The 27,780-nt window shown below is 37.5% G+C and overlaps 2 protein-coding genes across 2 annotated transcripts; one reads left to right on the forward strand and one right to left on the reverse strand.

Annotated features, from left to right (window-relative positions):
* Nucleotides 1–337: 337 nt before the first annotated feature.
* On the forward strand, nucleotides 338–8,225 carry LOC143890372 (zinc finger (Ran-binding) family protein; the record flags this gene model as incomplete). The annotated part of the gene is made up of 5 exons (XM_077395022.1): nucleotides 338–1,136; nucleotides 2,829–2,946; nucleotides 5,912–6,264; nucleotides 6,388–6,486; nucleotides 6,956–8,225. Coding segments are annotated over exons 1-5 (2,526 nt in total), but the record flags the coding sequence as incomplete, so codon positions are not given.
* A 1,517-nt stretch (nucleotides 8,226–9,742) lies between these two features.
* Nucleotides 9,743–16,846, reverse strand: LOC143857084 (Phototropic-responsive NPH3 family protein). Its single transcript, XM_077367379.1, has 4 exons — nucleotides 16,659–16,846; nucleotides 13,244–13,310; nucleotides 11,073–12,263; nucleotides 9,743–10,606 (listed from the first exon to the last, which is right to left on the reverse strand). The coding sequence occupies exons 1-4, from the start codon at nucleotides 16,748–16,750 to the stop codon at nucleotides 10,067–10,069; spliced, it is 1,890 nt and encodes a 629-aa protein (XP_077223494.1). The 5' UTR covers nucleotides 16,751–16,846; the 3' UTR covers nucleotides 9,743–10,066.
* Between the last annotated feature and the right edge of the window lie 10,934 nt (nucleotides 16,847–27,780).

Genomic DNA, 27,780 nt, shown 5'->3' on the forward strand with positions numbered 1-27,780 from the left:
CAAACCCTAATTTTTAGTTTTCAAGTCTGAAAGCCCTAATTTTCAGTTGGGGAAGACGAGGGCATTTTGGTCATTTCCACCTCGCCGTCTGGTCCGTCCAGTTAAAAAAAAAACCCAATGGAACCACAGGGGTGTAGTTGTCACGTTTAGAACCACAGGGTCGAAGTATGTATGTCAAAAGCTAGAGGGGGTGTAAATGTAATTTTCCCAATAATATAATATTCTCGGATTTCGGACTGTCATGTGGGCTTTTACATTAAACTTGTGATTCGGATAGTCCATCGGACACTGTTTGATCCATTGGGACACCCCCTACATCCAATCCAAGGGTTTAAGCTTTCACTCGTTTCATTTTCTCAAAGCAGAGAGAGGGGTTTTAGGAGGGAGAGAGGTATAGCTATATTACTCTATTAGCTACTGAAAAGCAAACCTAAAAAAACCCATTCTTTCATGGCTCTGACCCCTTCTTCTCTCTTCCTCTTCCTCCGTTCCTTTTCTCCTACAAACCCTAATTTTCAATCTCGTTTCCCTTCTCTCATCCTCAAAACCCTAACCCTCCGCCATTTTTATGGCTCCATCTACAGAACATCTTTCTCTACCTCTCCTTCCTCTGCTCTCCTCCAATCCGACCCCAATTTCCCCAAACCCACAGATCCCAAAACCCTAACCCTGTCTGCTCGAATGAGCTTCGTCTTCGAACAAATGGACGCTCTCGAAAAGGACAAAGAAACTAGCAGTAAAGACGAAGCCTTACAGAGAATTCGCACATGGAGAGAGAAGAAACAAAAGAACGATGAGACTAACAACATTTCAGAATTAGGGTTTTTAGGGTCTGTTGATTCGAAATCAGAAGAAAATATGAAGAAAGATAATTTATTTACTAAGGAGGTGGAGGTGGAGGTGGTTCATCCTTGGCCTGAATGGATTGAATTGATGGAGAGATTAGTGCATCAGAATTACTTCGATTTTCGGAGGAAGAACGAGGATCGATTGATTGAGAATGAGATTGATGATGTAGATTTGTTAGGGTTGAACGAAGAAGGATTGAGAGAAGAAGGGATTGATTTTACAAGGGATTTTATGACGGTTCGATCCGCTTGTATTAATTTCGGTCGTGATCGCTTCGATATCTTAAGGTTTACTCTTACCTATTTTTATACATACAGTTGGGGCTCTCATAATTAATGCTCCATAAATTTATAATCTCTTATAATCTATTGCTAGAAAAATCAAGTGATATAAGATATAAAAGAGTACCTTTTTAGAAAATGTTGTTCAAACTACATATACTTTACAATTCTATATGTAGGTACACTATAGGAGAAGGAAGAGAAAAAATAGGAAAGAAAACATGTGTCAAAATTCACAGATCCTAATCTCATTTCATACCACTAGCATTTTGACAAGATTGGAGTGTGTGTATATACAGAATGTTTCTAACCAAAAGAGTGAAAGACCGTCAATTCATCTCTCTTAAATGATAAGAAGTGTAAGACCACTCATCTCTCTCATCCCACTCTCTCGCTTAGTATCATATGCTAAAAAAAATGAAATTTAAGGGTGGTGATAACGGGTAGTGATAAGGGGCGGTGAGATTGCAAGAAAAATCAAGTGATAGACTTATTTCTTATTACTTAATATGCTCTAATATTTTATATAAAAAGATGCCACTGGGAATATACAATATAAGAGACCCATCTGTATTACTTTGTTAAAACTTAAAACGACCCGTATAATTAATATTGTAATGGTAGTTTTCTCCAACTTAAATATGAACCCCTTGAAGCATATGTATGTGATCAAGGTGCTTGCATCTATATATGTTATGGGTCTAATTGGTCATAACACAAATAAACAGATAAAAAGATTGAAAAAGAGAAGGGAAGGGTTGATTCGAGACAATCAGACCTCTTAAAGGTTCAATTTGAGAGGAACCATGACTATCCAGAAACACAAGTTTCTTTGTTGCCAAATTCTTCGTATTTTCATTAAGATACAACTTCTTAAATACAAGAAGAAAGGTGTGCCACATCACTACCCTATTAACCCGCTTACATGACATATAAGTTTCTTTGTTTGTGTTGAAGAAGAAATCAAAGCAAGAGAAAAAATCAAGGAGAAAAACCACAAAGCAAAGAGGGAAACTTTTTCGTCTTTTTTAATGTGATTTCAAAGCATTACACTACTCACCACAAGTTTTTGCTCTTCCCCTTCTTATAGAGAAAAACTAAAAACTAACTTGTAGTCAAACTTCATAACCAAATCCTATTCTAACTAAAATTATAGAGAGCAAAATGACCACCTAGATACAATCACACATTTAACTCCTTTTAATTATATCTTTAGATGAAACTCAAATACAATACCACCCACAAGTCCTCAAACAAATAGAATACTAGAAATCAAAAGAACTCACCTACTTATCCAAAATCATCACCTAAGAAGTCTGCGATGACAATGAAGCATCCCAAGATTGCACTTGAGAGGCATTGTGTGTGATAAGCTTGGAAGACCACATTGGCGCTGTTTGTGTTGCAAAAATTGAAGTGATGAATGCATATATTATGAACACCTACGTTTTCTACTTTGTACATATTCAGCCTTCTGTGGTCTTTGGGTACCTTTTTTCTACTGATTGTACCTTCTTGTAGTTTGCATGGGAAATTATATTTTCTGAGATAGTTTCCTGCTCGGATATTTCTTGCTTCTCCAATCATCTTGGTGTATGGATTTTGTGCTTTGCTCAGTAACTGTTTCGATGACTGTGGACTATTATTTCAATCAACATTATTCTATTCAGTATGTGCTGAGCTGGCAAGGGATTTCAGGTCATTGTCGCGCAAGGATATTCAAATTCTGGTTGGTCATGGGTGCCCTTCCGTGGATCCAAAGGTGGTTTTTTCTGCAAAGATATTGAGAAAGCATGTCCATCTGGATGAAGGAGATGTATGTATCACATCCTTTACTTTGGAGGTTTTCAGTATCAACGTGTATGTTCTTGTGAAACAGGGGTTTTCATGTGGTAGGAATGTTTGTTGTTGTCGTGTTGTATTATTTGTTCTTTGATGCTCATATTACCGATAAAGTCATTACTCATTAGTATTCTTAAGTTGCTTAGTTGTTGTTATCTATCTAGGTCTGAAGCCCTCCCTAGTCAAACAATGTTCCAAACAACCATGGTTTAAGGCTCAACTAACTTTTTGAGTTGCCAAGTTTGAATTGTCAAGGTAACAAGCTGGGAAGTCTAGACATGTGATGTCAACTTAATCAAATTATATGACACACCTTCTTAATTATGCAATTTTATTAATATAACGATATGCTTATTATGAAACTATAAAAGTATTAAGAGTAATGCTATCTCCAAATCCACGTCATGAAACTGACTTCAAACTGTTACAAAAGTTCCAACAACATTCATCATAATTCTCATAAATTAAGAGCTACAAAGCCCCTCATACCCTCTCTCATATGTGATGTTCCAAGACTTAGAAGTACAGCAAAAAATGTCTCACTGGGATTCAGGAAAAAATCCTGCATACACTGCCAATTTTTGGACCAGCGAATAAAAATTATTTCTCTGAATTTATATCGTCTATGAGGGAGGTAAGACCTTCAATCTTAAATCTTGATAACCTTGATTATGCTGCAATGAACTGCCATAGGAAATGGTTAAATCCATTGGGTGGTTCAGTTAGATTGTATTAACAAACTTGTAAATGGCATTTGTACTACCCAAAATAAACTACTTGTCTAATATTCTTTAGTACAACGACTAAACTACCCTTTGTAGTTAGTATATTAATAATAATGTAGAAAAACGTATGCAACAGTCCAAACTGTTGGTTCTGTTTATGCATATACCTAGATCCTGCACTTTGCGTACTATGATGCATTACATTGTAATTTTCATCCTCTATTAGTTCCATGTGGCGGCAAATAATTTAATTGGTTAAAATATGTTATTATATCCATCTCAGAAGTGAATTGTATGGTTGCTAATTTTCAATTGACTTTTTGGGTGAAGTTGAAGCAGCATCATTTCCTTCACGTGTCTTACCTTTCTCATTTAATCCTTTAGTAGTCTTGTCCTTGCTGGCACCTTCCAAGTCTTCCTTTAGAGGCAATCCAGAATTGCTCTCTGTTGTTTTCTCTTGTTTGATCTCTAATTTTTTTCTTGTAAGCTCTCTGAAATTCAGTTCTTTTTTCTCAAGAACTAACTTTTCAGTTTTGCATTTTGATTCTGTAATAGGCTCCCTTTTTGGAGGATATGGTGAGGCAAGACTCACCACATTTTCATATTCATCTCCATCATTTGAGAAATGAAAAACTCTTTCACCATTTGAATGTATCTCTCTTATAGTTAATATTTGCACATCATCATCACTACTGCCATCATCCAGTGCTTCGCGGGCACAAATTTGTAACTGAATGATGATTTTAACACAGGGCAAGAGAAAATACATATAATTCAGATTAACAGATAATGTGACTAGCAATAAATTACTGAAGTAAATCAAGCATGGAAGGGAAATTAAATTAAATAGAAATAACCTTCTCATTGCAGAAGAGAGGCGATGTTGGGTTTAGACTAAACTAGGTATATAAGGTATCTGTTATGCCTTTTGCAAAGACAGGTGTTCTACGTAAAGAAGAGAGACACTTGGTTGTCTTCTCCTGGGGCATGTGAGAGAGGGAGCTTGTGTGATCTTTGGGTTGAGTGGAATTGGGTTAATCTCATTGTAATCTTATTTGTTTCTCTTGTTTTTGGCCGATCAAAATTTTTACAGGCTATATAAAGGTCGAATCATGTCTAGTAATTATGCAATTTGTGCATAGTGAAAATTCCTTGTTGGCTTCGTCTGACATAGCTTCCTTTGGAAGTGAACCACGAAAATCCTCATGATTTCTCTATTTTTTTGCCTTATATTGCCATCATAGATTATATCGTATGATTATTTGGATAATCCTAATCTAACTGGATTTTTGCTGTTAGTGATTTACCATCCAACATTTGGATATGTCTCCTCATGGTGGCAAAGAAAGTGTTTTTCTTTCTAATTTTAGTTTTAAGAGTCATTTAGTTGAATTGTTTGATCTAACGAGGGTGAGCACCACTGTTTTTCAATGATCCAAACCACTAATCTTCTAGGCCCTATTGTAGATGGAATATACTGATAAAACTCCGCCCCTTTCAAATGATCCTAACCCTCTGACGATGGTGATTTCTTGCTGAATGTGAATGTTGGATTTCATTTGTTTAACAATCCATTTGCATGGCACTAATTGGAATGCTAAGATCATCAGAATGGGGAGATCTTGGGCATGGCCTATCCAACACGTGCTCCATCAAATGGTGTAGATCAATGAATATATGGTCTCGCTTCTACTTTTACCGCCCCTATTTTTATTTCGTAAAATAAGTTTGAACACAATATATTGCACATAGTTCTTCCTGAAAATTTGATGCCTTCCAAAAGAGTTGAGCTTCCACTCCTTTCAAGTTTCTTATTCCTATCAACCCCAAAAAAGCACCACAATTTCACCTCCAACTATACTAGACACGACCCATGCAGCAATGCCTACTTTCCCGCTGTAATTGCCGTCAGAATTCACCTCAGTCCCCCAGTTATATTCTCATGATTAATATAAGAAGTGCTTTGCCTGGTGTCTTTGTCATGTTGGTCTTTTTGTTCATCTCCCTGAACTTTTTTTTTGTTTTACTTGGTGTACCATTTTTATTGTCATTTTCAATGAACTGGTTTATGTGTAGGAAGAAAAAGTAAGAAATTTACCATTCAAAAACGAAAGAAAAAGTAAGAAATTTTTATCATGCTTGAATTTTTACTATATTTTATTGAATGAGATAAATGGAATGTTAACTGATGCCATGGAACCCATGCATTTTCAGGTCTGTAGTTCTTGCAGTCTTAGAAACTCCTGTAGCAGAGCATATTTGCTCACACCTAAAGAGGATGAGGCGCGGACTCTTGATGTAATGCGTATTCTATTGACATTTGGCTTTGAGCCAGTGACTGGATCGGTCGAAAATAAGGCTCTTTTGAAATTGAAGTCTGTAAAAACAGTCGTCCGAAAGTTACTACATGAGGTTGTCAAATTGAGTGCCATTCCAATAGATCCAAATCTTCCACCACCGGTAATCAAAAAGCGCCCTCCCAAAGTCAAGCAACCACCTCCCCCACCCAAGAAACGAGTAGGACGTGATGATATTGAAATGAAGAAAGGAGACTGGCTCTGTCCAAAGTATTTTTTCACTAGATTATTACTTTTTTTATGTTTGGATTTAGCTCTACTTTCATCTAATTCATCATTCAGGAGCTTCAGATTCCCTTTGTAATTGGCTAATGTTATTTGCACTGGTTTCAGGTGCGACTTTATGAATTTTGCAAAGAACACTGTCTGCTTGCAATGCGATGCCAAACGCCCTAAGAGGCAGCTACTCCCAGGGGAATGGGAATGTCCTGAGTAGGTTCTCTCGCCGTTATAGTTGAAACCTATGCCACAAATATCGTTCTCGGGAATTTCTCAGCAAGGGAAAATCTCGGGATATGTTAATCTTTTGTATTTTTTTATATTTTATATCGGGGAAAATGATAACATAAAATTATTTAAAAATATATAAATTGAGAAAAAATATTAAAAAAAAATAGAGAAAAAATCATAAAAATATCGTGATATTAAATGAAAATATCACTAGATTTTTTAAATTCTCTAGATTATTTTGGGATTTTGTCGTTTTATCAAAATATTGCGATAAAATCACTATATTGTGAAAATATCAGAGATCTTTGTGACATAGCATGAAACCATTTCTTGATTTGTTGATGCTTTACTATCATGTTCCCGGGTTGGTTTTTTCTTGCCATTTTCCATTTTTACATTTTAATGGACAGCTATGAAGCGTCGGACTACGGTTGCTTTTATTGTGCTGCAGGTGCAACTTTCTGAATTATAGGCGAAACATGGCATGCTTTCATTGTGACCACAAACGCCCACCAGATGAATTCATGGAGAATCAATTTCAGGAAAAGCCACGTGGGCCTAGGACAAGGTTGGAGAGGGCTGCCAGTATGCCAGGCATTTCTAATGCGTGGAATTTTGATTTTGATGACAATGAATCCGACGGTGCAGATGTTGCTGCCTTTGAGTTTGCAGATCCTCCTAGAATGGGTGAGGATTCTCCTTTAAATGACCAGGCTTATAGAGGAAGTTCGAGAGGCTTCGAAGATGATTCATTTGAGGCTGGAAAAATGCAAAGAATCCATGAAAGGAGCAGATATTCAGACTCTGATCTAAGAAAGCCCCCTTCACGTGCTGCTGGCACGGGATTTGATGATTTTGATGATGAAGAAGATGATGACATTAATAGTTATGAGTTAGACACATCGAATAGCTATCCAAAACCGGAGGTTCCTTCAAAGAATTTCTCTAGGGTTGACGGGCCTTCTGGGTCTGAAGATTTTGATGATTCTGGTTATGACAAGCCATCTCGAATGATGCGAGGAAGGGAAGCTTTTTCTGGCTCTGAGGATGATGACATTGACGAGCAAGATTTTGATTCTGACAAAGAACTTTCAGCTCATCGCAACTGGAAATCTAGTCATGTTTCTGATTCTGGACGGAGAAATAGAAATAGAGGTGGAAGTGGTCCACACAGGGGTCTCTCTTTTGGTTCGGACGATGAACTAGGTCTTAACTCTGATTCTGATGATGATATAGACCATGGCTTCACACCTAAACAGAATAAAGGGAGGATTCAGAGTTCAAATAGAAAGCGTCTTAGGCCAGTAGATTCTGATTCTGAAGATGGGATTCTGTTTGGTTCAGAATCCGACGATGATGAGAGTGGTGATGATTTGCAATCTCGTAGAAATAAGATGAGAGGGAATAAAACTAGGCCTGATAAAAGAGAAAATGCTTTCGGGGATCGTCATCAGTCGGGTTCTGCAAAAGATGGACGATTCAGATCGAATGGTACGATGAATGGCAGAAGAAAATCATTCGATGATGTTGATCATGATAGATCTTTTGGAGGGTCCCGCAGGAATGATAGAGGATCTCGAAGAGATGACAGAGGATCTCGAGGGGAAGCCAATGGTGGATGGCGAGAAAACAGAGGTGGGGGCAGAGGATCTCGAGGGGATGACAATGGTGGGTGGAGGGGGGACAGAGGTGGGGGCAGAGGATCTCGAGGGGATGACAATGGTGGGTGGAGGGGGGACAGAGGTGGGGGCAGAGGATCTCGAGGTGATGACAATGGTGGGTGGAGAGGGAGCAGAGATGGGGGCAGAGGATCTCGAGCGGATGACAATGGTGGGTGGAGAGGGAACAGAGATGGGGGCAGAGGATCTCGAGCGGATGACAATGGTGGCTGGAGAGCAAACAGAAGTGGGGGTAGAGGATCTCGAGGGGATGACAATGGTGGATGGAGAGCGAATAACAAAGGAGGTGATTTACGGGATTTTGATAGGCCTGCCAGAGGGGAAGGATTTAGAAACGGGCCACGGGGAAGATCTAATGAATTCCGTGATAGATCGGATAAAGTAAGAGGTTTCGGTGATGATAGACCACGTAGGCGTATAATTGAAAGATAAATGTTGGTCATTTTTGGATATTCCTTTATGTGAACGTCCCGGATCGAATTTAAGGCAATTACTGCAAGTTGCAGCATTCTATGAGAGTTATGCGGCTGTGTGGGAATATTAGAGGTTGTATCTTCTTCCTATGTGAGGAGATTATAGTCAAAGGTTAGTCATCGCGGTCGGTTCTATTTAGTTTTGCAGTTTAATCTCTTCATATATGTTGTATCATATTTGCCTTTTCTTTTATTATGTTGTAAAGCATGCATACCGCATGCTGTTGAGAGAAAATGGCATCTCAAGTTTGATTTTGGCAAAATTGTTACTGAAATTCATGTGGTAGCAAAAGTACAGTTAAAGCTTAACATTAATAATAAAAATTAGAGAACGAGAGATCATTTAAGCTGATAATAGGCATGAATTTAATGGAGTTCCTTTGTTCTTGTTTTCCTTAGCTGTTGAACTTTGCTTCACGCAGGTTCCAATCTTGATTCAATTCCGGATTTAATATTCTTTTTTGGAGTTTAAACAGGTGAAATAACATCCAAACTGAGAATATATGTTCTTGTTAATGGAAGGCACTCTCTTAAATATACTCAAGAACGGAGAGGGAAGAAAGAATAAGAACAGACAACAGAGTAACTTTTAATCAATGTGTCAGTAATTTATCTATTGCACAACTATTGTGTAAATTAGGTTTGGGATGGAAATTTTACAGTTAGTTTTTCAATGGAAATTGAATCAACTGTTCATATAGTTCTGGAGAAGTTTGGTGTCATAAATTTGATTCATGTAAATTCTAATCCCTTTAGCAAATTATCCATAGTTAGGATTTTAGAGGCTGGTTGTTTTCTGCTTGTTAAACTTTAGTTCTGATGAGGAAGTTTTCATCAGGGTTCAGTACATCTTGCAGATATTAGCTATTGAAAGAATTAAAAAGAAAAAAGAATGCTCATGGTTTCTTGACTGAGTGTAATTCTTAAACACTACACCCTTTGTTATCTGCATCTATATTTCAGAAACTTTTTCATTGCATCGAATGCACATTTGAGAGAATTGTAAGTTCATGTCAGTATGGATGTTGACACTTAATGCTTTCATGGCACATTATCAGAACAATAAGAGATTCTTAGAACCCAATAACTGCGAGCTTTCATTTCAAAAGAAAACCTGCCAGCTTCAGCTGGAAGAACAATGGTCTCCCTGACCATTCTATCTTTACTTCCAATTCCTCATATTGTATTATAACACACTCCAAGCTTATAGTTAGTATACATTATATGAGATTGGTAGACTGCCCTTCGCAATCGTTCAACAGAATCCATAGAGAAATTCTGTGGAATACTGAATCTTGCAAAAACAACTATCTATGATTCAACCATTCCAAAAAAAAAAGCAGAAAAAGAAACCTATCTATGATTCATTAAACACTATCACAATACCTTTATACACTCATACACACAGATTCACGAAACGGAGTGACGCCTCCTCTTCTGAAATAGAAATCGAGCTTCTGAATTAGCCTTTCCATTAATGGGCTTGACATCTTTTACTCGGAATAGGGCATTGAGTTTGCTTAATTTTTTAGTGAAGGATTTGAGTATCTTATTAGCAGGATTTGATTTAATAAGCTCCTGTTTCATAGAGACATGGTCTTTCTCTAAGTCAGTAAGCCTCATTCTCATCCTTGCAACCTCAAGCTTTAGTTCTCTGTTTTCTCTTCGAACTGATGCATAATTATCTCTTGGTGAGATGGCCCCACTACCAGCACCACTGCTCGAACGTTGAGGATAATGGCCATTGGTCGATCCAAAGAAGAACTGAGTGTGACCTCCATTCATGGCATTTCGAAGCCTTATCTGCTCGAAATACAGAACTTGGACTGCCATTTGCACTGGTAGCCGTTCGTTCTGAGCTGCATGGCTGCAGGCCTCCTGTGATAGCTTTTGACAATCAATGGTTTTGCAGAGGCGGTAACGGTCGGAATCCTTGATATTGGGATGAACCTGTGAGGAAAGAATGGGGTTTTAGAGCTCTTACAAATATGGTAAAACACTGAACATAGTTCTAAATTTCGGCCGAAATATTTCGGTTTCAGTCCAAACAGATTCCAAAAGTATATTGAATCGTTTTTTTTTACAGGATTTTGGCGAAATTTCGGTTATTTACAAGATTTCCACTGAAATTTTAAAAATTTCGAATTTCCATCGAAATTTAAGATATCCGCCGAAATTGTCGAAATTTTGTAAATTTCCACCGAAAAAAATATACTAAATTTTTTTACCAAATTTTACATGATTTCAAATTTCGGCTGAAACCGACATTTAAATACTTGACACTGCAAAGGAAACAAGACCAAGTGGCGAAGACAGATTTCTTAAAGATTCTGTGTTGAACAGACATTAGTTATACTTTCAAAAGCAATTAAAATTTGAATCAGAATTAAAGTAATGCAAGGGGACCGGATGCTACCTTGAGGAAAATATCGACCGCTCTGTATAACCCATCATTCACGACTCGTGCATGGTCAGGGAGTAATTCTGCTAGGGCGATGAACTTTGATGGCATCAAGTTTGAATCTAGTGCAATTTCTGCCAGATAAGAGTCCAAGAGCTTTGATGCTTTAAGTATTAAGCTCTGTTTAGGAGATCTCGGACTGTCAAAATCATAACCCATATCACTCTCATCTCTCAGCTGATTCCCTTCATCTTCATCCTCATCCAAGTTTAGGAAAATCGAGAAAATCCTCAATATAGAATCTGTATCATACAAAGGGTGATTATTACCATGGGGGTTTGCAGGAATGAGAATATCTTCAAGAATTGCTTGGTCTAGTTGCAACCCAATTCTTCTTTCTAAATCTGCTTTACAGGCGGCCGACGCAGATGCCATTGTTGCAGTTTTAAGTAGACCCGAAAGAAAAGCCATAGGTACCGGACTTTTTCTCGATTGAGTTGGCAGTAAACCCACTACTGCCTCAACAATAATTCTCTGTTTTTTCTGCAATTCCATATCCATAAAGCTCCCTTTAACTGATTGAATGTCTCTAACAACGAGACCTTGAAGAGAATTATGTGCATAGTTGATCAATATCTTGCTAATCATGTCTTGTTTTAGACCCTTTGATTTCACTGCTGATAGAACCCTTTGGAAAAAGTCTAGATTAAGCACTGTGAGACTCTTTCCCCACCAATCTGATGGAGTTTCTATTTCTGTATTGATTGGTTTCATGGGTAAGTTCTGTTCAAGTTTGGATAAGCCACTTGTGAGTTGTTCTTTACAGGCGTTTGATGCAATCCCATTAATCAGTCTGCTAATCATGTTGATTTCCTCTGCTACTGGTAGGAGGGTTTCACAACGATGAAGAACAGTTATTGAGTTTGAAATGTGAGGGATCACAGTCTCTTTTATGTATATCTCAGTGCGGATTTCCAAATTCTTTTCTGCGAAATCTTCTGTCATGTCTAGATAATGAGCCGCACATCGGAGCATGGCAACATTAGATAGAGCGATCTCGACATTTACACCATAGCAGAACTTTGCAGCTAACTCAAATGCCTCTGATCCCCCAGGGACAGCCTGGAGATTTATTCGCGATACTTTTGGATCCCTTGCTTCAGACAATATTTTTCTGATTTTTCCACTTCTGGAAACCAAAGGGAACTGTAAAGGAACCATGACTTTGTAAGAAAGCAATCACTGTAATTTTTTTGGGTCAAACTCATAAAACAGAAACAAATATAATTTCTAATTTCACAGATACTTGTAAGATAACAATGGGAGAAAATATAACTCTATTGCTTCTTTTTTATTTTGAAAGATATATAACTTTGTTTTTGAAGGTCATAATGAAAATTTGTGGATTTATATCGTGAACTGAAACTCACTCCATTTTAAATGAGATGTTACTCATATTATAAGAACTTAAGTGAACAAGTAGGTACTCATTATTTCAATAAAAAAGATGAACATTGAAATCAGAATGTGTTATCTAGCATGCAGTTAATATAGACGCTTATGATAGTAAAATGGAAAAATAACATAAGAAATTATCTGTAGCTGAGAAGCAATGGAAACAAAGATGCCTAGCCTAGTTCATGATTTCCTATGATGCCCCTCCCCAAAAAAATGTGATACCGATCAAAATGCTTTCGTTTCCATCACACCGAAATGATTCGAAATTGAGACACATTCTAAAACCAATTATCTCAAGTGCATTAGTGGTATACTATATCAGTATGTGTTATATAATTATATTTATATGAAATGCATGTGAAATGTTGTGTATGTATTATGTATAAATATTTATATGAATTACAAGTGAAATGTGATATGTACTGAATTACCATACATGTGCGATAATGCATGTCACTAGGCGTCTAATGTTCATCATGAATGACAGTCTTACTTCTGTAATGGTTTCTAAGTGTGTGTTTGTGCGTATTCCAGCATTTCTTATAGTTTCTATCTCAAAATTCTATCATTTGCATATCTTTCCATACGTTTTTTGTGATTTTACATGATTTCCACCAAAATTTCTATCCAAAAATGAATTTAAAACCTTGGGCATGATAAGGATGCAAGGTTAAAGATATAATGCGCAGTTCACAATTTAATTAGTACGGAAGCAACCCTGTTCTTACCTTATGAAGTGAGAAATTTGTTCCTCCTACTTCCACTGTAAGATCACTAGAAACATCAGAAAGTGGCCTGCAAGATGGTAAACATCCTATAATTAGCAATAGAGATTGATGAATGAAGACAACTGTGTCTTCGGCCTACATGTTTATTAAATTCCTAAACATGAAAAATATTAAACAGAGTTATTGCTGAATCTGCACCATCTTTGATACATAAGCTTCAAACCAAATCAGTGACAAAGGACAAGGCCTTCTCTTGGAAGTTCTTATTAATGGTTCCAGTTCTAATGCATTGTAATCATGCCTATGAAGTATGTATGTGCCATTGGAGTTTTTCTGGTCTGGTTCATGTGAACCTATAATTCGACATGGACGCTGAAGAAGTGCAGAAATAACTTATCAATGTCAGAATTTGAAGATTGTTCATGGTTCCTATGGGTTTTATCTGGAATATGGGCTTGGTTGAATTAGAAAGCTCATTGTCAAATTCAAGCAACACAGACATTCCAGCTCCATGCCTTCGGCCAACTTGTTCTGGGTAATTTTCGGCCTCATAAGTGACCAAGTTTAGCTTCTTTTTTAAGCAGGAATAGTATTTTGTGGGATACCCAGAATGAAAATTTGCTTTAGATGGACTCCTTTTTACCTTGACCGTGTTCTTGTCTGAGTCCACGTTTTGCCCTACAAATCCAATCAAAAGTCCTTTTGACTCTCCTGAGTTAATACCACGTCAACCAATTACTCAGCCAAGTACTCGATCTTGGATTGAACCTCGGACTCAAGGTTGAAGAACAGAGCTTTGATCAATTGGGCGAAGGTTCAAACCCTACACTTGGGTAGCTTTTAATTTCTATTTTAACCAACTATTTTCTGACCCATTTGATGGGTAGTTTGGCTCATCATACACATGGCAATGTTTAGATGCTGCAGTGTTGGATAGAAGACTTCAAAGTAAATAGGTGAAGTACATTTTAATCCTACTCTTTAAATGCTGCAGAAATTGTTTAGAGATTAAGAACGCCTAGTTTTTGTTTAACTAAACTCAGGAAGTGAAAAAGAAATGTAAAGTATTCCTACTTTCGGCCAAAGAAAATTCTGCCCCATGTTTTCTGGTGAAAGATTTTGAAAGTTCATTCAGGAAAAGGAGAAATGCCATTTAAATCAGTTTACACCTCCACGAAAGTCCACCAAATTGGAATGTTAGGTAACCATTCTCTTCACTTTTGCACATTTTTTCATGCTGAATGATGAATGAAAAGAACAAAACAAAAAAAGGAAAAAAAAGAGGGAAAAAGGGGTTTGGAAAATCAGACTCACAAAGCAATGAGTGGGAGAGGGAGGAAACAAAAGCAATTTGTTTTGGGTTCATGATATTTCCACCCCCATGGGCTAAGAATTATATTGATTGTGATCTTAGCCATTCAATCAAATGGCTTTTTGATCAGGTGGTCACATTGTATGTGGGAAATAGCAAAGCTCATTCTTGGCCGTCCGATTTTAGATCTTTGATCAAATTTTCTCAAACTTTTCCATCCTAACCATCAAATTAAGCGAAAATCGAACAATTTCCAACATATTGTTTGTTTTGATGAGTTTCATAAGGCGTATAAAGATATATATCATTAGCTATAACATACCTATATCTCCCATTTGATCTAAACTGTCTCTGTTTCTTTCTGTGAAACAATTGGGAGACACCCTAAGCCAGTCTGGGCGTGGACTGGCTATTTAGCATTTACCAGTAAGAACTTAATTCCTTGCAATGGATAGTTGCAACTCCAAAAAAATGGAATTCGGCATGTATATGTGTAGATGACATATCAGAATAAGTAAACAAACACTGTTCTCAAGGACTCGCATAATCGAAATAGCAAAATTCATGGGTCATTATCAATATAGGCGTAGAAATGTACATTTTGGCCGCACAAAGAGCAAATCCCAAAACCAAGAATATGGGAAGCAGAAGAATTATCAATGGGGGGAAGGCCTGTTTGTTTTGGTTTCTGAGAATTGATTTTGACTCCAAAATTGATTATTGGACTCAAAATTAAACGCTTTTGAATGGAGCCAAAAATAATTAACATGTAGTAGGTAAGTAGGGTATATCTAAGGTTGCAATGTGGAGAATCTTTTTACTTGACCCGGCCCGAAAATAAGCTTGGTTGGGTTTAGGAATCATGGGTCTTAGGTTTGGTAGGGTTTTAAGGGGAAAAAACCGGAAACGCTACCGGACTCTTACAGGTGATTAGGTTTGTGATGTGAAAAAGTAATCTCATTATTAAGTCTACACACTTACTGACTTAAATTTAGAGGGTTTTCTTGCGAAGATTTGCTATTTTCTACAATCTTTGAGATTAGTCCTATCCTAAGCTAACTATAAAAAAATCTGACCCAACCCAAGGAACTATTTTGGGTAGGGTCCGCTATATGAATCACGAGTTTTCCCATAAAAAAACTCGACCGGACCCGACGAGAGATAATTTCTTGGTTAGGGTAAGGTTCTGAAAAACCCGACCTGAGTTGTAAACCTACGTATACCTCGCTTAGTAATGGGTTATATGGGTCTAAACCTATGTTACCTGGTTCATCAGTTCACTTGGTTTGGGTTATTTTCCACGGTTCAAAGCTTTTATAGGAACCGGATTCTTAGGAGTGCTTTCTTTGGCTTTACTTCTATTCTAGTTTAGTACACTCTTGCACTTACTGGTATTCATGAAGACTTTTCAAAGGCAGCTGTTATCCACACTACAATACTTAAACAGTGGCACTACAAACTTTGTTTTACACTTTTCTAATTGGATGCTGGTAGCATATTGAGTATTGAAATATCCATTAAAGGCTAATTACAAAACTATAAAACAGCAAAGTACTGCCATTATCAAAATATGGTACTGCAGATATCAGTCTTCATCTTCTCAAATCTTAATACACTGGAGATGACATGTAGATACTCAAAAATAGAAAGTGAAAATACAGAGATTTTATATGGTGCCAGATACTGAAATCCAGTGTAGGACTTACCACCCTTCAGATTTGATCTAACGGCATCCCACATTTTAAGAGGCTGTTGTTGGATCAAATATCAAGGGTGGTACTTCTAACACACTGCCTACATTGGACTCCATGCTCGGGCACTATATAATTTCTAGAAAAAAGATTTTATATGGTGCCCAAGCATGAAGTCCAGTGTAGGACTTATCGCTCTTGATATTTGATCCAACAACAGCCTCTTAAAAGGGCGGTATCGTACAGCCTACACTGGACTTGTACACTCGGGCACCATATAATTTCTTGAAAAGAGATTCTATATGGTTATTGAGCATGAAGTCTAGCTTAAGACTTAGCCAAAACGATCTCTTCCCAAGGTTAGATGTCGAAATTGAGCATTGAAGAAGAAGAAGAAGAAGAAGAAGAATACCATTCGGTTGCTTGACGGGTGCTTGAACTTGGCCGAAACGATCTCTTCCCCGAAATGCTCGGCTTCAATTCATTCATTGTAGCAACACCCATATCTTCTTCACCAAGAGAACCCAATAAAACCCCAACTCTCTCTCTCTCTGTCTATAAGAAATCTAAGCCATTTTCATGGAGCTTTCATGGCCCACCTCGAGGAAGGCATGGGTAGGTGTATAGATACATAGAGTTCTTTTTTTTTTCTTGGTTGATTAAAGGTCACATTGAAAAGCTAGAGTGCAGCGTGTTTGAGCTAAAAGTTAACTTACTTAAGAACCTTTGTTGGATTAAGGGGATGCTTTGATGTGCTTTTGAATATTTTAGTCCTGATCAGAGTCACATAATTCAACTTCACCTTCTTTTCGGTGAAAGTGGGTGCCTTTCAATTTGATTTTGGTTGCTGGATTCCTGAGACTTGCAGTGCTTTTTGGGGGTGTAATCATGACTGATGAAAGCTGCCCCCCTAACAAAAAATTGTTTTTTCAACTTTATGTTGTGTCATGGTTAGTGTAAGGGGCACTTGTGGGTTTATTTCACAGAGGAAAATTAGGTTTAGATTGGTCTTAGTTTTGTATTCAAATGGCAAAGATTGCCTTGCATATGTGTGTAACTCCCTGTTTGGGGAAATGAATAGAATCACATTTGTCCTTTTTTTTTTGGCAATTTGTGGAGTTTCCTACATGCTTTGTTGGCATTGGATGTCAAGGTTGGAATGGTAGGATATAAATGGTGGTGACTAAAGAGACAGAAATGACCAAAGGGATATCAATTGGACAAATGGGTCTGAATCATTAGTAGGGAGAAGTTAGTGGCTGTAATTATGGTGTACTAAAAACATGTGAGCCCTCAAACTTCCTGTATATACACTATGACTGATCATAAAACTGTCTCTCCAAATTCTGTATAGCATGATTGATCATGAGTCTCTTCCTCTATCTACTAAATTGGACACAGCCACCTAACTTTCATATTAGTTGCCATATCCAAATCATGAGATTTTATATGGTGTATGTGGGCTCAAAGTCAAGAATTTTTTTAAAAAGTATAGTAGAGCCCACTTCATAGGATGATCCAATCTATTCATTTGTTGGTCACAACTAAATAGGTTGTACCCAGAAAATCATTTCCATAGGATGATCTGAACCCTCCAACCTTTCGATGGACTGCACATTATGGAAACCTTTATAGATCGAACGGTTAGGATCATCCTATGGAGATGATTTATGGAGTACAGCATATTTTAAGTTGTGGCCCAGCAATTAAAATAGTTACAAAGTTCAGATTAAAGAATAAGGGCTACTATGGATACCTCTAAAACTTTGAATACAAATGGCTCTCAAATTAAATATGATTATTTACAAATAATCTTTATAATACTTTTTTTAGAAATGAGATATTAATGACTTCTCAGGAAGTCTTAATTTCACATATGAAAATTGATTTAATTAAATAGTCTTACTGCAAATAAGGTTCAACTTCAGTGGTTCAAAAGAGGCCCTAAATCGGCGAAGCAAATGTTCGAAAAATTGAGGAACAATTCTGAAAAATATAAAATAAATGTACAGATAAAATAAGAAAAATAGAACAAAAATATATTGGTAAATGCTTCAAATATTCAAGAAAGTTCTGAAAGAATAAAGTATAAATACATAGGTAAACTAAGAAAAATAGAACTAAATTTTTTTTACAGGTAAATTTATAAATTTTTTAAATTGCATTATTCTTTGAATTATTGATTTTTAAAGTACCAACCCACTAGAAAAAAGTTTTGTATGCCTTGTGTGGACATGAAGCAACTGCAGGAATTCTTCAATGCAAAAGAATGACCATGATAAAAGGGGAATTCAATAATTCACAATATTTTGTACAAAATTTCCAATTAATCGAAGTCGATAGTTGAGAAAGTTTTTGTTGGAATTTCTTGCTTGAATTTAATTTCTGGAAAATTTTGGAATGGGAAAAATATTTCTAAATGCTTCTACCTTTTTTTTTATATACTAAAAATGATAACTTGAACCAACCCTATTCATTTTTTTATATAGTGGTACCTCCAATTTATGATAATATCCCTTTAAATTAACCACAATCATATCATTTCCCTATAAATAGTGGAAAGAAAAAATTTCCCAAGAATTATTTTATCAGAAATGTTTTTCTTGCAATCCAAACTGGGCCTAAGTTTCAAATTGTTAAGATAAACTTCTAATCAATGAACTGGTCATAGAATTGATATTGTTTTAACTTTAACCACTCCACAATCATTAAAGTTATTGTACTGTGATTTAGTGGAATGTTAGGGTTTGATTCTTTGAGGTGGACATAATTAGGTAGCACAATCCACCACTTTTGGAACCATTTTTTACATGCTAAAAATGATAACTTGAACTAACCCTTCTCAATTTTTACATAGAGGTACCTCAAATTTGTGGTAACATCTCTCTAAATTAACCACTACCATATCATTTGCCTCTAAATAGTGGAAAGGAAAAAAGAAAAGAAAATTTTTTTAGAAGAATTTTTTTTCTTGCAATCCAAACAGCAACTAAGCTGCATTAATATTATATTGCCAAATAATATCTTAAACATTCAATTAAGTATGAACCGATGTGCCTAACGACCGTGGTGTCAAATCAAGCGGTCCCCATTACACTGCTAAACCCATATTTTTAAGGAAAAGTACAGTTCATCAAAGATAATCTCAGAAAATTTTAGTGGAGTTAAATATCGATCGAGCGCTGCAGTCTCTAAACATGTTATTTAATTACATTCTGATCTCTGATAGCTAAGTTGTGTTTAAGGTGAAGATTAGGATTTATTTCAAGCATCTTAACTGAAAATTGCATCCATGGTTATTTGTTTTGAAGACAACAATGTCTTGCATGTAGAGGACTAGCACTCTTGCCTCTTGGATCTAGGAAACAAAATTGGTAAAAAGTGATGGCTTGAGGGGTCATGACAAGCTGTTGAGTGCAAGAAAAGCCTGTTTTGAAATGATCAAGCCCTGTAGAGATATTGGAGGCACATGGAATCCATATTAGGGAGCTGGTTTGTCTTTTACTAACTTTAAGAGTCAATAACATGTAGCAAGTGGTCAACATCATTGAAAGGGAAATGAAAGAGTTGAATGATACTATTACTGAAAATAACCTTGGATCATTGAGATAAGAAAGTTTTACGTAGACATTTAGATCTAATCCCATTGATGGAGCCCAAAGGACAGAGTTTTTGATATAAATGGGCAGAAATGAACTTTCATGGATCTTCAAGAGGATATTTGTGTTATATTTTGTGGGCATGTGACATTCTACTTCATGGGGCAGTTTGGGTGCAAAGGATAATTTCTTTGGGAAAAAATCCCTGGAAAATAAAGTTTTTATGAAAAATACTTTTCAAAGTTGGAAATTTTCGCTGTTTTGTAGGAAAATATCAACAATTCTAGACCCTCGAATTTCTTTTTCTTATATCTTTTATATTTGTTTTGCTAGATCGATACAGTCCTAAGGTCCTCTTTGGATTATAAGATTTTTTGTATGAAAAAGTTTGGAAAAGAAAAACTTCTCCTGAGTTTCTTGCTTTTCCATTGTTCGATCATAGTTTCAAAACTCTCCCGCGTCATTGTGTAGTCCCTTGATTCAACTCCCTTTTACCTCGACTGTGATCTTGTCGTGAGTCCACATTTTAGACTATAGAGTCAATCAAACTCCTTTGACTCTTCCGAGTTATGATGGCATTAACTGAGTACTCAGCTGGGTCAACCGAGTACTCAACGATGTTGTTCTGAGTCAACTAAGATTTGTTTTGGCTGAGTTGTGACCTGCATTCACGTTTTGAAACAATATATTTGATTACGCATGGAAAAAGTAACTTGAACCACTCCCATACAAGTTTTATCTAGAGAGACCTTCAATTTATAATGATATCCCTTTAAATATGTCATAACCATCGCATTTCCTTATAAATTGTTGAAACAGAAAAAAAAATTATGGGGGAAAATTTGCACAAGAAATGTGTTTCCTTTATGCCCTGTTTGGATCGTAAGAAAAACAGTTTTGATTTAAAAAATTTTGCTTGAATTTTTTTTCTTTCCATAATTTGGAGGAAAATAATATGATTATGGTTACTTTAGATGGATTTTATCATAAGTTGAAGGACCTTCTAAAGAAAAATTGAATTAGTGTAGGGTCAAGTTATCTTTTTCCGTGTATAAAAGGTACGAATTTTAGAAATATTTTTCCTTTCTAAATTTTTCCAAAAAATTCTTGCAACCCAAGCAAGACCTAAGAGACATGTTCTTCCCCAAGAGGAGCATGCTTGTAAACCTTGGAGAAACCATGTACATTACTTGTACAGGGAGGGGCCCCAGATCTCTCGGTATGATTTCCCCTATTCGAGTGATGTTCCCGGATAAGCTATGCATGTGCACCTTGTGTTAGAGAAATAATTATGTATCTGTTGGAAAGAAAAAGCAGTAACCAGTTTGCTTCAAGGCGCGAAATCGCTTTCCTTAAGACAGATTTCGCCCCCACTAGAAGTGTGCAAAGGGGATCCGCGAACTGCCTCCAAGATACAATGAAGCCAGTAGGAATGTCCTACTAATTTGACGACGCTATGCACAAGCGGAGTCAAATCCGAAATGCCCTTAGAATCTTACAAGCCTGAGAGAATTAGTCTAATTTCTGTTACTGCAGTATAACAGTAATTAGATAAACAATAAGAAAATAGTTTAGTAAAACGAATTTTGGTGGGAGCAAGAAAGAGAGTATAATGCACTAGAAGTCTTAAGAATTTATCCAGAAACGGGTAAATTCGATTGTCCTTTGAAATGGTTGGGTTCTGCAACTTTTATAGAGCCTCTGGTGTCTTTTCAGTGTGAAAAGCACCCCTGTATAGAGTCTTTCCAGATCGGTTTGAATTCTGGCCGTTAGATCGCGCCCATACGCGATTCAACGAACCAGATCAATCCTAGAGAGTCTGTTGGGATATTTAAATTCCCGTCCTCCCATCTAACCGTTAGATGATCCATCTATGGTACAGATCGCACCCCTTAGATCCTTGACCGTTGGGAAGGGACACAACCCAATGGATCGCACCCACTGACCGTTGGAGCACTGGGCCCGCTGGGCCGACCGTTGTGCTCGAATCAAAGCCCAACCCAATCGAACTATTCGACACTGGGCTTGGGCTTGATGGGCCTTTGAACTATTCGGCCCACCCACTAGACCGATCCACAATCGTCTAGATCCAACGGTCCAGATCAGATCTGGAAAAATTAAAGGCTCCAATCGCTCCTCGCTACGATGCGGCGTGCGAAGTGCAAAGTGCGCCTAAAAAAGCGCCACTATGCGCCCTATAGCCCATTGCCCACGTCGCGCGTGCGTGTGCGCGTGCGCGAACGGTGCGTTGCACCGTCCCGCGGGTCCAACCATGGGTTCAACCCAATGTGCAATCAAACAAGTAATAGAAAAGTGTAGTGCTTTATAAGCCCTTCTCTTTATTTTCTCTCATCCGATTTGGGACTATCTTTTCAACTACATTACACTATTCTCTTTCTCTTGCAAAAAGCAACTATTTCCAAAGAAAAGTTTTTCTTTTTCCAAAACACACTTAAAGAAAATATTTTCCAAAAATTGTTTTGACCAAAAACACTTGATTTTGAAAAATCTTTAACACCTTGTGCATTCATTTCTGACTGTGGTAGGGAATTGGGTCAAACCCGCGGTCTCAAGGTTGTGACACAGATCACTATCAAATTGAGCTATGAACGGGCCAGGGCTCCTTGTTTGGTTGTTAATATAGCATTGAAATCCCTGGAGACTGTCTCAAGCTTAATCATTTCTTGTGTACTGATGTGTCACCCTTGTCTCCTCCCAATAAAACTCATGCCGAAAACTACAAAAAAAAGTGACATTTTGCTTGGATTTCTGAGAAATGATGCTTCTTCTCTCTTTCTCTCCCTCTTGTATCTACGTTGGTAATGCCATCTCTACCGCTACTCTACAAGGTTACCAACCAATCACCCACTATTCTATGAGGTAAGTTCCAGGTAAATCCAATGTTTGTCTCCTCCCTGCTAACTGCTTACACCACTACTCGACAAGGTAATTACCTGCAACTAAACAAAACCTAAAGAAACCTACATATATTTGGTATATAGGACCTATAGAGAAATTTACATGCATAAGATGTTTAATCAATAATGTATAATGAAGAAGGTAATGATTTGAAGACTGGGCTCCATTCAACTCAACAAAGCCTTTGTCCCAAACTAGTTGGGGTCGTCTAAATGAATCCTTTAGAAAAAATTTATGAAGAAGGTGAAAGGAATCTACCCGGCTCTAATCCTGGCTCCAGTTGGGTTCTTCTACGTGAATCATTTTCTTCCATTCTATCCTATCCAAGGTCATGTTCTCTATTATGTTCCTAGCTATCAAGTCTTTCCTCACTGTTTCTACCCAACGGTCTGCCCATACTTCTTTTTACTCCATCACGAGATGCCTCTTTCACTAGAGCTCCAAAGGCCTACGTTGGATGTGTCCAAACCATCTTGCGGTGCTCTCTCATCTTCTCCTCAATTGGTGCCACCCCCACCTTTTTACGAACGTCTACATTTTTAATTCTATCTAACCTTGTGTGGCCGTACATCCATCTAAGCATTCGCCTCTCCACTACACTAATCTTATGCACATGCTGCTTCTTGGTGGCCCAACATTTTGAGCCGTACAGCATGGTTGGCCTCACAACTATCTTATAAAACTTTCCCTTTAACTTGGTAGGGATTTTACAGTCGCACAGAACTCTTGAAGCAAGCTTTCACTTCAACCAACCTGCTCTTATCTAAGACCGGGCTCTATTCTGGAAATAATATTGATGATGGTAAATAACCAAAATGTCCTTATCTAAGAGTTAAATTTTTAAATAAATGCCATCTCCATAAAACCTTGTTACCCGCAGCCACATGTTCTGTAATGGAAAAGACTCCTTTCTGTTTCATTTTAGATATTTCTGGAACAAAAAAGAAAAAAAAAAAAACAAGAAAGACGAGTCTTATTTACCCAGATGTATACATTAAACATGATTTTTCTGATTTTAAAATAGAAAAAAACATTAAAAAATATTTCCCTAAAACCGCCAAATGCCTTCTGAACTCTTTGTGGACTTTCCTATGGAAATTTACCAGTAAAATAGGTGTAGTTTAGTCATTTTGGTGGCCGTTTGTCATCTTGGGCATGTGTGGCAAAACTATAAACTCGTCTTTTTCAGCAAAATGGATTCCTATTTTACTAGCAGCTGGAGAAAGTAGAAATATGGGTTGCCACGAGCATGTCTCATGCTATTTAAAACATTACAAATGTTAATACAACTTTTAAATACCTAGTATAGGTAAATTACTTTATATCTGTGTTGTATACCTCATAAATATAAACTTCAATTTATATTATTATAAGGGAAATTTTTTGTTTCCATGCTCCACCTTAGGCCCTATTTTGATTGCAAGAATTTTTTGGAAAACTTTGGATGGGAATTTTTTTTTTTTTTTTTTGAAATGGCAAGATCTTTATTAATAAATGAGACAAACCTCTAGATCAAGCGGATCTAAGCGAGATACAAGAGGAGAGAGATAGAACAAGGACAAAGAGTAAGTAGCTAATCACGGGGAAGAAAAGAAAAAATCTCAAAGGGTGATCGATTAACCCCCTCCCTGGCTAGACAATCTGCCTCACTGTTTGTCGTTCGGTGAACATGTTGAAATTGGACATGGTGATCGACCTATTATTTAAATGAGTTCGCCCCAGTTCAGATAAGCTTGTTTTGACCCGCTTTGTATGAGGGTTTTGGGCTTATTTTTGTATTCTAGTTTTCAGAATAGCATTGCACGCTCAGAAAGGGTGTGCAATCTGGGTGGGTTAGGTGAGATATACTAATTTTCTCTTGTAATCTCCGGTTCTTATTTTGGATTTTCTTGTCGCCTCTACCATGGATGTAGGCTTTATATAGAGAAAGACGGATTTCACAACACCGAAATATCCTCTTCTCAAATAGTGCAACCGAGGTTAACACTAGCCCAAGAACAATAACCAAAAGAGAAGAAGAACAATGCCCAAAAGAGATGTGCTTCAATATATGATAGAAAGAACAACACAGAACAAAAAGAGAGAAGAAAGCTTCAATACATAGACAGAATATGAAAAAGTTAGCATTTTCTTCAAACACTAGCTTGCACACAAGAGAGCTTCAATGAAGTTTCAATGGAGGTCTAGGTAGTGGAGAATCTCTACCAAAGTGAAGTAATGAGAATTAGGCTTGGTCAAGGAAAGTAAAGAGAAGATAGCTTAGGTAAGTGGTAGTGGGTATGGGAAAGTGGTGTCTTAAATGCTTAGGGAAATAGTGGGTTTGGAGTTCCAAGTAAAGGTTTGAATTTGAAATAGGTAGGTAGTGGGAAAAGTTGGAGCAAACATGTGTGGCTCACACATGTGCAAGCTAGGCAAAAAGGCCAACATGCCCATGGACACAAAAGTACATATTTGCCCTCACTACAACACTCAAAATAAAAATAAAATAAAGCTACCCAAAAAATACACTTTAAAATTTAACACTTTACACCGAAGCTTTTAAATCTTTGTGTTTTCATGTGCTTGCTTGTGTTTGTCTATGTCATTTTGTTTTGCCGTTGAAATTGCAGGTTGCTATTTGGGGGGGGGGGGGGGGTGCGTGGGGTGCGTTTTCACAGCTTTTTATCGTAAAGGCTCTACCCAAATTCACAGCGTCTTCACAGCTTTTTATCGTAAAGGCTCTACCCAAATTCACAAAAATCAACCTGAGTTGCACCCCTATGTGCCATGAGAAGCTAAATTGTCAATTTTTTTAGTCGTTGATCTTACAAGTAGTGTGTTCATGTCGCAAATGTGAAACTACCAATTACTCCAAACGCTTAAGCTGTTGGAGAAAGAGTTATTTAATCTTTTATACTTAAAGACTCTCCCTCTTTTATACTTCAACACCCCCCATCACGTGTGGCCCCTCTTTTAGGGTTGATCTACACGTGGCACATGTGGCCCCTTTTTTAGATAGAAAGGGATACTGTTATCAAAATGAGGGAAAGTGAGTATGAGTTCCATTATTTTTGTAAACTCTGACGGGTCTATTCTAGAATAGTCTGAAATCGAATAAGGAAGCAATATATTAGCGTTTATCATCTCAAGCTTGACCTATACCCTTATAAATTTAGTGATCCTCAGCCCTATATCTTGATATGCATTGTATGAGTTGATCTTCTCACTACTCAACAGAACATGTGTAGAAGGTGTGATTGAAAGCCTCATCGACTCGATCGGATTATTGGTCATATAAATTCCATAGTTACATATTATAATTAATATCTAAAAAAAGGGAAATGATATATTCCCCCCTCTAATGGATAAAATCCCCCTCCCCCCACCCCCCTCCTAACGTTTTCCGTTAAGTTTTAAAGGCAAAGAAAAACGTTACAGGGGGTGAATTTATCCTCGAGCAGTGAACCATTCTCACAGAACCCGTTACAGGAGGGGTTGTTGTGAGGGCGCCGAATATCATTTCCCAAAAAGGAAAATTTTAGATCAAGCTGAACCTATGGTTTACGACTACATCACACAAGGAGTTTGTGCTTTGTACAATGGAATTGGTCACCTAAGCTTCATTGAAATGTAACAGACTAAAAAAGATAGAAACTTATATTACCTGGTTCATTTGTTCGCCCAATTCAGATTTGGGTTTGGGTTAGTGAAAATTGTTTCCAGGTATTGAAGCAGCGGTTAGTGTCAGCTCCTATCCTATACTCACCTTGCCGACCAGCGGCAAGGGGTCACAATCTACAGCAATGCCTCGAAGAAAGGCATGGGCTACGGGTTGATACAGAATGGAAAGGTGGTGGCCTATGCCTCCCGACAGCGAAACTTTATAAAAAAAAATTACCCCACTCATGATTTGGAATTAGCAGCGGTAGTCTTTGCTTTGGAGATTTGGAGAAACTATATATACGGTGAGCCCTGTGAAATATATACAAATCACAAAAGTCTTAAGTACATATTCACTAAGAAAGAACTCAACATGGGGAAGCGAAGATGGCTAGAACTCATGAATAATATGACTTGTCAATCCACTATCACCCGGGTAAAGCGCACATAGTTGGCGACGCCCTAAGTAGAAAATCCCCTGTCAATTTGGCAACATTGATTACATCACATAAACACATTCTAGAAGACTTGAGTTATTTGGTTATTGTGGTGCATCAACATGGGGCATATGTTTAGTTGGTCGGTTTGCAAGTCCAGCTGACATTTGCTTTAAAAGATTAAGGGGCCGTTTGGATATGCGGATTTTAAAATCCGGGATTTCTTCAAAATTGTAGCTAAGAGATAGACCAGGCAAACGGGTAACCCACGCGGGTACGGGTACGACCCGCGTGGGTACATACCTAGTGGGTATGGGTAAAAAATACCCGCAGTTCTACGGGTAGACTTTTCACTAACCCAGACCCAACCCGCGCGTAGGTAAACCCGCGGGTAACCCATCAAATATATATTTAATTTAAAAAAAACCTTTTGCGGCAACGACGATTTCATTTTCTATGGACCATAATCCAATAGAAAATGCAGGCAAGTGCAGTGATTAATTCAGTAATTTCCATAGATACCCTTACAAACTCCTTGAATATCTAAACTTCTCAATCAACAATCCTGAATATGGGAATAACATTCTTTGCTTTGCTATTTCCCATCTACCCATGGTTTTCAACTATAAACTCTAGTTTTGACAAGTAACCCGCGGGCACCAGGGCCCGACCCAGACCCACCCGCTAGTCACGGGGTACGGGCCAGGTGCGGGTCTTTTTTTTGGCGGGCAACGAAATTGGTACCCATACCCGCAAATTTTGCTACGGGCCGGGTATACCCGCGGGTACAGGTGCCATTTTGCCGGGTCTACTAAGAGACAAGAGAAGAAGTGGACTAGCCGTTGTTTTTGACTCGTTTTTTACTTCTCGCCCTTCTTTTCGACAACAAGAGAGTAGCAGATCCTCCTATATTTCCAGGTTTTAGAAATCTTAGGATGCA

Source organism: Tasmannia lanceolata, unplaced genomic scaffold, assembly GCF_043159265.1.
Source record: "Tasmannia lanceolata isolate RefF3 unplaced genomic scaffold, GAP_Taslan_0.1 ptg000002l, whole genome shotgun sequence".
NCBI classification, from domain to species: domain Eukaryota; kingdom Viridiplantae; phylum Streptophyta; class Magnoliopsida; order Canellales; family Winteraceae; genus Tasmannia; species Tasmannia lanceolata.

Excerpts from the sequence above, each read along its gene's own strand:
- LOC143857084 (XM_077367379.1), bottom strand. The coding sequence starts at position 16,750 with ATGGGTGTTGCTACAATGAATGAATTGAAGCCGAGCATTTCGGGGAAG. Across the intron at positions 12,264-13,243 it reads CAAATTTCTCACTTCATAAG|TTCCCTTTGGTTTCCAGAAG; the intron begins GTAAGAACAGGG and ends GTTCCTTTACAG. Across the intron at positions 10,607-11,072 it reads CGGTCGATATTTTCCTCAAG|GTTCATCCCAATATCAAGGA; the intron begins GTAGCATCCGGT and ends CTTTCCTCACAG.